The 11,085-nt window shown below is 40.7% G+C and overlaps 1 protein-coding gene across 5 annotated transcripts; it reads right to left on the bottom strand.

The window, feature by feature from the left end:
* Positions 1-3,818: 3,818 nt before the first annotated feature.
* adcyap1a (adenylate cyclase activating polypeptide 1a) lies at positions 3,819-9,451 on the bottom strand. 5 transcript variants are annotated; one of them, XM_005738821.1, is made up of 7 exons: positions 9,146-9,451; positions 8,807-8,911; positions 8,114-8,248; positions 7,313-7,417; positions 6,381-6,515; positions 5,702-5,822; positions 3,819-4,303 (listed from the first exon to the last, which is right to left on the bottom strand). In XM_005738821.1, the coding sequence occupies exons 2-7, from the start codon at positions 8,902-8,904 to the stop codon at positions 4,295-4,297; spliced, it is 603 nt and encodes a 200-aa protein (XP_005738878.1). In that variant the 5' UTR covers positions 8,905-8,911; positions 9,146-9,451; the 3' UTR covers positions 3,819-4,294. The 5 variants fall into 5 exon arrangements, with proteins under 5 accessions (XP_005738878.1, XP_005738876.1, XP_005738877.1 ...); XM_005738819.2 differs by having other exon boundaries at positions 3,819-5,822; XM_005738820.2 differs by lacking the exon at positions 7,313-7,417 and having other exon boundaries at positions 3,819-5,822.
* Between the last annotated feature and the right edge of the window lie 1,634 nt (positions 9,452-11,085).

The raw sequence follows: 11,085 nt of genomic DNA, 5'->3' as shown, positions 1-11,085 counted from the left end.
TGGATGTTGGGTATCGAAGAATCCATAGGTCCGTCATCCTATTCATGTAGCCCCTTCCGCCGGGGTTACTTGCGTAGTAGCATTCCAACAACGCCCTGTTTTCGTCTTGTCAGAAGTCTTGTGATTTACTCAGATGCAACTTTGCAAACCCAAGCTGTGCTGCCATGTTTGTTTCAGAGAGAAGAGAATTTCCCTTGACAAGCCATACATGTTGAGGAGTTTTAACATGCTAATTGAGGCCTGTAGAGTCTGAGATAGAGCTCTTGGGTTTTTGCAGTTTCACTATTAGACATTCTGACCTCGGGGTGAAAAGTTTCTTTTTCACATGACTCAAAGTGTTAATTAGATTGATGTCAAAAAGACTTTTCAAAAATATTACTCCTATTACTACTGCCCCAGAACACTGCCAACAATGACCCTGAAAACTAACAGCTGATAGATCAGTGTTCCATAGCAAGCTATCTCACCTTTGCTTTGACAAAATGAAAGCTAGTTTCTAAACTGGATGCACTAACAAGTCTCTCAGTTTTTTGACAGCTACTAGCATAACATAGATTCAAGGATTACATGCAAAAACACTTCTTTAAACCCTCATATATACAAGTAGACAATACAGAAATGCATAGGCTTATTTGTTCTTCTGAACATTTTCCTTGCACTTTCCTGACTTGGTTGTTTTTTGTCTCTTTTGAGAGAGGAGCTCAGTTTTCATAGCTTGAAACCAAAGAGAGTGTGAAAGATGGATGTCGTAAGGTTGATGCTACCCATTGCTTTCATGAATCTCAGTCACCAAAACTTTTTGGATGGTCAGTACCACACAACACAAGCGTCTACACTGTGAACAGACTCAGTTCAACAACTTGAAATAGTGGATGAAGCCTAGCAAACTACAATCAGCTCCATGTGTCTGTGTGGGATGTGTGTCCATTAATGTGTCCACATGCCTAACTCAACTATCCAAGTGGATGACTTATAAAAATATATAAATAACCCCACGTAGAGTAATCACGAATTACAAAACTAATCATAGAAGACAGGCTGTAGATGTCCTTTTTTAATGCTGTAAAGTTGGACATTTTAATGCGTAACACAATAGGGATGAACTGTTTGGAGGCAGCCTCAAGTGGTCACTAGAGGAACTGCAGTTTCTGCCACTTATCTTTTGGCTCCCTTTCAGCTCTGGAGGTTGCCTGTTGCTTGAAACAGATGGAAAGTGGCAGTCGTGTACTGACGTTCTATGTTCAGGATATTTAAATTATGTTTTGCCCTCCAGAGCTTTGCACTGGTAACATGACTGACTGTTAAGAATGCAGTTTATCTCCCTGGTGCTATCGCCCTCTCCATTATGCCAACATCTTCTTCAAAATCAAATGCCAAGAGTAGTAGGAGTCCACTGACCAGTGAGTGACAGTGACTTTCTTACACAATTAAATACAACCACACAGAGTCTTAGTATGGCTGCAAACTTATTCCTGGTGCTTTATTCTTATTACCTGTCATATCCTTAACTTATTCAGGACTCAAGTTTTTCATATAAGATGCATTTTCACTTTCATTTTCTTATTTGCTCCTACAGTGTTGCTACTTTACCACATATTTACGTGTTTTGCTTTTGTGATTTATTTGTGTGAGTGCCCATTATGGATCATTACCCATTACTCAACCTCTGCTCGCCTATATGAGAGCCTGTTTATCAGCCCCTCCCTGCGCCTTGCAATTTCAGCCTGTAGAAGACAACATAGCTGAGACTGGTGCCATTTGAGTGAAATATATCCACTGTGATCTTTTGGTACTCAGGAAAGCCACTGGCACCCCACCCACTTGCAACGCATCCTCCTGGGACTGGTTGCCTGGCAACACTGGCTGATTGGGTTAGCAGGGTTAAGAAAGGGTCTGGCACGGGCCAAAGGAATCAGATCACTCCCATTGATCATCCTCTCTCTGCGCTCCGCTGAGAGCTGAGGCCGCAGCCATGAAAATCAAAGCCCTGCCTTCATGTCTGAGAGGGGGTTATTACGCACACAGGGGAGCCGAGAGAGACACAGCAGGCTTTGTGTGGTCGCACAGTCTAACATCCCATAACGCGCAAGGCGGTGTCCTGCTGCAACTACTCACTGTTGCAAGTGATGTGATTGTAATTGATGCCCTTTAAAGAGATTTCAGGCAATACAGAGGTGACGTGCAGACAAGCCTTCAATCTATAGAAAAGGTCCTTCTCTCTTCTGCCCTATTATCAGGTATTATGAAATATGGGGATCTATTTAAGGTCATTAGCTGGCATTGAGACAGACACACAAGTTTTAAAGGGTGTCACTTGTGAGGAAAAGACGAGAGATGAGGGCGACAGGGTGGGTGGTGGTATTCCAAATGCCATCGGCTGCTCCAACAACGCAGGAGTCTCAGCGGGAGGGAGACACACTGGGCTGATAGAGATTCACATCGTACTATTTTTATCATTCATGCATGTAGTGGTTATAGTGATAGTCACCACATAGATCATAAACATGTGCAATTTGTAGATTTACAGTAGCATCCTGCTGACGCCTTTATTAAAGTTTACCGGAAACAACAGACGTCTTTTGCAGCAGATATTGAAAACTTTAACAACTCAAACTGCACTTTGCAAAGCTCAGAAAAAGTGTTAGGACCCAAACAAGGTCTACATTTGGCCAGGAAGGGGTACTGAAGATAAACTGTGAAGTCCACATCTGCTAACATGTATAGCTACTGGAAAATGTGAGCAAGTATTGGAAGAGTTGTTAGCAATGTTTAACCAAAAGCACTGGTCCATATACATTCTAATGATACACTGTGTGAATATATATGCATATCAAATGCCATATAATTGTGCAAATTTTATGTTGGAGTCTCATTTTGGGTTTTTTTTTTATAGTCTTTTACATATTGAAAATTATTGCATCACCCTGGCCTGCAGCTATTTCGAGGATTCCTTCACCTTTATCTTACAAGGAAGAAGATTTTTAGGGATATAAAAGGAAGCACCTCCCATATAGGTTTGGACATTTCATTTTTTTTAAAAACATGTGGATGTATGCATGTACCCTGTACTTTCTGTTCAAAACCAGCCCACACCAGTTCTTTCTTTCACAGAGTGCCAGTACCAGTGTTCAGACAGGCCAACTGTTCCACCAGTCCTGCAGGCCTTTGGTCGCAACTGCTGAAGTCCCAGAGAGGTGTAAAGTGCAGCGAAGCAGTGTGTGGCGCAGGCTGGGTGATCCCTCCCACGTCTCTTTACTCATGCTCTCCCAAGGGGAGGTAGTCACCCGGCCAACTGGTGTCACAGTTCCTCCGCCAAACTGACTGAGTCACGGTGAAAATGGGGCAGAGACTTGGATCTTTTGGTCTCCCTTTCACCAGCTTTCCTTTGTTTCTGCAGTTTGGTGGGGTTTTTCACAACAAAATTAAACCCACTGTTGATAAAGAAGCAATGTCTGTTTCCTATTTTGGTTATTCCAACATAAATTCCACTCTTTGGTTCATTTGCATGATGTCGTTTTGTCTTATCTGGCTATGTGCAGTTTATTTGATATTTCATGCTGTTAATATTTCACCATTGTTCTTTGACCAGATTTTTTCTTTTAATTTGTATGTCCTTTCTCATGTACCGTAACATCCCTTCAAAACTGTCGAGCGGATAGTCTCCTTCCTTTGAAAGAATGTGGTGATTTAGGTTTTTCATCACTAGTTAGCGTCCTCTCAAACGTTATGAGTTCTGTTGATACTGGCTTCAAAGATTAGACGAAATTTTTTGTTGTTTACAAAAATTTATTCATACAAATCTTACAACACGTTTTTTTTTTTTTAAACATTTATTGACTTGACCCTTGCAGACGGCCATTCGAAGAAGTAGTCTAATATTCACTTTCCACACAGTAAATATATATATATATATATATTTATATATATATCTTTGAAGATTATTTCATTTTCGTAAGGCTATTGGCGCTTTGAATTACCATACATATAATGTTTTATGGAGTGCGGAAAACTGCTTCTTCGCTTTATTTTCACAAAAATCCACATCTAGTGCTCTAAACACAAAGTACAAAAAGAAAGCAGCGCAAGCAACAGTGCTTGACGTCTAAGATGAATGATGCTTAAGACTATATCAAACATCTGTGCAACACAAAAACAACAGCAACAACAACAACAACAAAAGGGTGAAATGTAAGCTGATGATGTGCAGCATTGTAGGGCCACTAAATAGCCATCTAGGATTCATGGCGATTTTAAAGTCGATGCAAGGCACCACAGCCGCAAACTGCTTCCTGCGTCACAAACCCTAGAGGGGAATGCAAAATTAAAGAAAGATTGATACAGTAAACACAAATTGGAAACGTTTACCCTGCTGTTATTCCTTCCTAACACATTTGGTAAAAAGTGTGCAGATTGTAGGGGCGGCGGGGGACCACTAAGACTTTGAGTTTTTGGTCTAACCATGCTGGTTGTATAAACTTGCCCTGATCCCTTTCAAAATCAGCATGTTCTTTGTCATTTGACCCACCCCTGCTTCCCTTATTTCAGTTCTCTTTGTGTGTTTCTAACCCTGCTTACATCATATCCTCACTCTCTTTTTTTTTTAATATAATCAATCATTGTGGCTTTTGCCGTATAAAGATACTAGAAAATGGATCGTCCACAGTTATTTTTTCTCGCACACAATTCAACAGTAGATTACAAAAATCTCCCTTGCCTAAGTAACAAACCCATAAAGTATGACATTAGATTGGGAAACTCTCGTCAGTGCATTCAGAGAGGACATACAGCTTTGTGTAGAAATGTGAGGGAAAAGTGAAGAGAAAAGAACACAAAACAACATCCAGAAATGAAAGGCGTGTATGTTTGTAGTAGTCAGAAAGCAAGCAAAACCATCTAGTTGGAGTCGTCTGCACAGATGCGGTGGCTAGTGCAATTACTTTAATCATGCAATCTACTGTAGTTTTTACATCGGTTCACATGACAGAGAATGGAAGCACAATAGACCCAGAAGGTTCAAACACAAAGCTTCAAACTGCCTTGTTATGTCTCTCACAAAGAACAAACTGATGAATAAGTTACCATGTAACAAGTATCATTTCTTTTTTTTTTTTCTTTTAAATTTGCCTGATGGTGCTTGAGATGTTCGTGATACTTATTAAATGGGCAGAGAGGCGTGAGAAAACCTTTAGCAGGATAAGAGGTTTCCAAAACACAGAATCCAGAAAACACAAGATTGGCACTTTACACGAGTCAAAGGTGTGTGTGTGTGTGTGTGTGTGTGTGTGTGTGTGTGTGTGTGTGTGTGTGTGTGTGTGTGTGTGTGTGTGTGTGTGTGTGCTCACTTTGTAAACACCAAGGAAGAAAAAGGGCAAGAAAAACCTCAAAAGTACTCTGGTCTTCATCTCAGATTTGGAGGCTTTTATTTTGACAAGCCTCTCAAATTTACTTAAAGAAAACTGGCATTTTTTCCAGCCAACTAAAATTACTTTTTTTCCATCTCTCCACACTTTTTTGTGGATAGATGGGTTAATTAAAAGTAAAAATCTGTGAGAGTCTAGAGAGACAGGAGCACAGATGAGGTGGAAGAAGAGGTTGAGTTTTGAGTGTTTGAAACGAGAGCTGAAGGTGAGGAGGGGGAAAAAGGAGGGGCGTAAGAAGCCCCTTGCAAGGACACGGCCTCAGGAAAGAGCCTGAAACTCACCGGGATTTCGGGAGAGAACTGTTTCAGCCATTCTCCCAAAAAAGCCTCAAACTCTTCCCCGTCCGGGAGGGCATCAAAGTCTATTTCTTGTAGGATATGGTGAAAACCTATGTCTTCAAGGCTGTTGTGAATAAAGACAACTAAACTCTTAATGTCACGTCACAAAAAGCAGCATTCAATACATTGATTGTCTTTTAAACTATTTATTTTCCTCACATTCATGTCTCTTTGCTAATTTTTTAAAAGACAGGGCTGTTGGAGCATATGAGTCACGTCAGACAACTGTGTCCCCTCAATAAATTAGCCTAAAATAAGTAAATCAATGAATACAGAAATAGAGGCTAAATTTTCTTAAATCAACAACAACAAAACAAAGAAAGAAAGAAAGAAAAATTGGTCCACAAAGTAGATATGTGCGTTCTCAAGTGCTTTAAGTACAAAATAAAAAACAATATTATTATCAAAATATTCATTTTAATGGCTTACTTCATACATAAATACATGTTTAAGAACACAAAAGCGATCCACTGATTGGTCAGATTTCAAAATGACTTCATCTGGGGCTGCACACACTTTGATTTTGTTTTTTTTTGTTTTTGTTTTGTTTTTCAGGAGAGGAGGAGGAAGATGCTACAAATATGCCAGCCGCCGTCCTTTGTTTCTAATTCTCTGTCTATACCTTTTCCCAAGGACCGCCGCCAGGTATTTCTTGACTGCCATTTGCTTTCTGTAGCGGCTGTAGCTGTCTGTGAAGATCCCATCTGAGTGTCGCTTGGAGAGGGGCTCTGAGCTGTCATCCAACATTTTCCCCCCGCTGTGGGAGAGACGAGAGGCGGGTTTCACTACCAGCACACGGATACATGATGCATTCACAAGACCCACCCATATGTACAGCCTGTGGTGCTAAATCTATTTTGTTTGTGTTTTTCCTCAAAAAGGAAAATCATTGTATAACCACATTCCTCCTTTTTGATCACCAGCCAGGAGAGCTGTGGATACACTCACTCTGCATCCTCAGTTTAAAACATTTGTTGGAGATTTACTGACAAAAACAGGCAGCATGGTAGTGAGCACAAGAATGATCTCACAAAGGCTTTTTCCACACTGATTCATGTTCCCTCTGCTTAACTTTTAACCCACCCCTTCACTATTTTTCATGCCTGCACTGAGATGTGATGGGCCTGCTCATAAGGCTATAGAGGAACTGCAACCCCCTCCATCACCCCCCACCCCTCCTTCCACCGGGAACCACTGGGACTCAGTCCCCATAAATAATTCATTTGGAGATAAATTTAAACTTGTGCGGCTTAATTCTTCCCTTTGCGCCTTTAGATTGCAGCCAGCTCAGAAAACGACACTTCCCAAATCAATCAAGTGCCCATTTGTGTTCCCCCTGACGATTTTTTATAGCATTAATAAAGGCTGATTCAGAGGGCGAGGGCGATTTATTTAGCAGCACGCTGGGAGATAATGGGACCACAGACATATACAATACGTATAACAGCGTGAATTATGAGTTTTTAAAGAAAACCAACGGGGGAAAAACACACATAGGACAGACCACATTTAATATAAGAAAAGAAGAGGTGACAACCAAGAAGAAGCTCTTACCCTACACGTTTTGCCATCAGAGAATGAAGGTATTTCCTTGCTGATAACTGACCCAGCGCTTTCCTGTAGGCTTTATTAAACATGCCGTCTGCATGTCTTTCCGTTCTGGGATGATAGATAGCCACACAGTAAAATCACCACACAATGTCAAGTCGCTACACTGCAAAAATATCCACCTTAAATCGATTATTTAGGCCTAAAACGGGCTTTTTTTAAACCTCCCTCCACCCTTTAAGTAAAAACTCTACGAGTCACTATGAGATCATTTCCTTTGTGATTTACAGTGAATCCGTAAAAAGCATTATTTTCCCCAAGACATTCCTCTTGATTCAAAATAACTAATTTTTTTAGCTTATTTAAAGAAAAACAAGCTTTTGAGTCTTCACGGGAGATAAATTCAGCGCATCCTGACGCAGAGAGACGTTGCTGATTTTCCCCCCCACCCTTTTTCTTGGAAAGTGAAGATATTCATCATCGTCTCTATTCTTTCATTAAATTTTAATGACTTTAATCAATGACTTTTCCCTCGTTTCAAAGCAGACTGGTTGTTTTTTTTTTGTTTTTTTTTTGTTAAAGCTTCAAAACAAAAAAAATGATTAAAATAAAACCTTCGTGTTTGAAGTTACAAAATCTCGACAATACATTGATTAACACGTAACATACACATACATGGACATAAATAGGGACTGTACGGCGATGAGATGTTCAACATGGATGTCTGCAACGTTGAGCGAGAGAGAGAGAGAAAAGAGAGAAGGGGGGGGGGGGGGGGGAGTTTTTCGTAGCCGATATGAAAGTCACCTTTTTTCCGGAGGGTAGTACAAAGTGTAGACGTCGTCAGCGACAGACGGAGCGCTCCTCGCCTCAATTTGATCTCTGTCGTAATCCAGGGACGGTAAGGAATTGCCGTCCTCATCATAAACATCGCCATCAAGTCTGAATAAAAGTAAGAATGGACAGTTTTTCCCAGTTTCTCTTCACATCTGCACTTCATGTAGCATATTATTCGCATATTCACATGAAATTCTAACTCAGAAAGAAGATCAGACATCAGGAGTTTCAGGAACTCTTTTCACAACATTTGTTTTTTAAATGTTGGAATTATAAGGATTAGTCACACGAAATTCTCTTAACTAATTGGGATTTAAACTTGTTTAAACCCAGTAAACTCGTTTCTATTAATCATTCAATCACATACATCCGGTGTATTAATGGCTGCAGGTCAGGTTGCGACGCCGTAGTTCACTGCCTCAGTAGCTTAAATTTCATTACCGCCGCTCCCTGGTGAATGCTTCTCAGCCCTATGGATTGGCTGTCAGATGATGTTATCCAGTAATCCAATCGGCTATTATACTCCCAGACATAACTAACTCTAAAGCAGATAAGCTCGTTAGCCTGTGCCCTGCGGGTGCTCGGTGCCCACCAGGAGCTGCACATGAACGACAAATCAGGGACTGAAAAGGGAAACTTAAAGACGGATAAGAGCATACATACCTAAGACTGGGAAAGCTAAGCCCCACAGGTGAGCTGTTGACGCTGTAATGCATTATGATTCCATAGATGAATAGTGCTAAAGTCGCTTTACTAGACATTGTCCTGCTGCAAAAGAAGAAAAAAAAGCGGCATCAAGTCAGGCAACAGTTAAACGAATCTACTCACAGCACAGCTCTACGATCAGGTAGGTTCACTTTAGCTGCTTTCACACCACACCTGAGTTTCAAAGCAAACAGACAACCACACACCAGGACTTTCATCTAAACTCGCCTCACTTTTACCCAGAATAAAAAGAAAGAAAAGAAGAAGAAAAAACTCCCCAAAAGTGGCTCCTCTTACCAGTTGCGAGACGCTGGACGCGATCCGCTGAAAACCTCAACTGGGAGAGTGAGATAGGATCTCTATCTCAGTCTCTCTCTCTCTCACACACACGCACTCTCTCTCCCTTCCTCCTCTCTTCCTCTGTTACTCAGCGAAGAGGTTCTTCGGTGCCCTTGTGCTTGGTCGGAGTGTGCGTAGCCCGCTGTGCACCTGCGGCTCAGTTTTGGGGAGTTTCTAAGCGGACTCGGTCGCGGTGGAGAAGAAAAGCGGCAAACATTTGTCTGCAGAAAACTTTCCTGCGTCCTGCGAACTGTACTCCCTTTGGTTTTTTTATGCATAATTCCGAAAGCATGCCTTTTTCACTTGTCGCGTAGGTAAGGGGGGGAGTGGTGGGGGTAGGTGGGCGGCTGCGTCATCCCCCCCACCCACCTCACCAGTCCCATTAGAGTACATCCCTCTTTCGCGTCAATGAAAGACACCCCCCCTCCCCCAAGCCACGCCATAAAAAAGAAGTTTGAATTCAAACATTATAATTCATTAAACAGTGAATTAATGTCAATATTTGACGTCATGCCATAAATAGGATCACATGACGGGCCTAGTGGAGGTGGAGGTGGTGGGGAGCTGTCCAGTGCTGAAGTTTGTGTTGTGGGTGCTGAAATATGACAGTCATGCTTTCTTCTAGAAAAAAATGGATCGTTTCTCTAGAGGCAACAAAGACATGTTTCAAGGACTTAAAAAGCTGCAATGTGCTAATCGTTTTTCCTTCCTGTTTTTCAAATGTCCGCCTCTGCAGAGGAGATGAGGCTCAGTTACACAACCACATATCTAAGTATTGTTCAGAGCCTGAACGTGAACTTGCTGAAGGATCCATACTGAATGGACGTTTTGGGTTGTACTCATAATTTTAGCTTTTTGCCCCACAATCTGACCTCTACAGAATAATAGCACAATTCTATTGATAGATAGATAGATTTTTGTGACAGTGTTTCTTATTTTTACTCATAAACTTTCTAAAAGGGGTTATTTAACACATATTACAGATAATCAATTGGAAGTTTCCTCAACCACAAATAAACCACTGGTGCAAAGACACAGAATATCTGAAAACTTACAATTCAGGGACTCTTAATGACAACTTGGGGTTTCACTGATGAGCAAACTGTGTACTATGAGTACTTTTTATACATGTTACATTAAGTTTCATTAACTATTGTCTTTGGGAGCTATCCGGTGCTGAAATATGGCTTCACGACTCTGTTGAGAAAGCTACCTAACTGCACAGAAAATAATGCTTAACTCCTTATTTATTTCACTTTGCACTCGCAATATCAGACATTTTATTAAGCATTTGAGTCAGAGTCACATTGTTGAAGCAGAGCTTTGGCTTTGCTTGATACAGTTACTTGAAATTATTTAAGTCATAAGTGAAAAACCTGATTGTGGAGAGAAAATAAACTGCTTATATTCTCCACTTAAAAATATAATTACAAAACAACAATATTGATGCAGCACCATACTGTTGAAGCTTGTCAGCGTGGAGCTACTCTGTGTAAAGGAATTTGGTTGAGTGGTTCTCAGCCTAGAGGAAAAGACACTCCAAAAGGTCAGAAGATAATGAGGCAGGAAAGAAGAAAATACAGAGTTCTGCTCTGCTTTATTCTAACTGTTCCTTTTGTGGTCACACATTTGATCCTTTTATCTATTTAGGGCTTTAAGGGTTATTTTAATGAGATCATCTGACAAACATACACCCTAAAAATGTCTTTCTGATATACTGTATTCAATCTGTATTCAATGAATGAGAAACGTGTGACATAAAGAGAGTGAATCTACAACAGCATCTGAATTTTAAAGAGAAAAACGTTACTTTTTTGGGTAAAGTCTTGATCTGAAAATTTAAAACTGACTACAGCTGTCAGAGAATTAAAAATTTAGAATAATTTTCTGTGAAATGT

This window comes from Pundamilia nyererei, unplaced genomic scaffold, assembly GCF_000239375.1.
Source record: "Pundamilia nyererei isolate P.nyererei 1_Seehausen unplaced genomic scaffold, PunNye1.0 scaffold00087, whole genome shotgun sequence".
Lineage (NCBI taxonomy): Eukaryota > Metazoa > Chordata > Actinopteri > Cichliformes > Cichlidae > Pundamilia > Pundamilia nyererei.
The sequence above is the reverse complement of the archived record's forward strand: the minus strand, read 5'-3'. Positions and strand labels throughout refer to the sequence as shown.

Bases quoted from the DNA above. Each gene is read 5' to 3' on its own strand.
- adcyap1a (XM_005738819.2), bottom strand. From the start codon at position 8,904: ATGTCTAGTAAAGCGACTTTAGCACTATTCATCTATGGAATCATAATG. The intron at 8,249-8,806 runs GTATGTATGCTC...ACTTTTATTCAG, and splicing joins CTTAGCTTTCCCAGTCTTAG to ACTTGATGGCGATGTTTATG. The intron at 5,823-6,380 runs GTATAGACAGAG...TATTCACAACAG, and splicing joins GCGGCGGTCCTTGGGAAAAG to CCTTGAAGACATAGGTTTTC.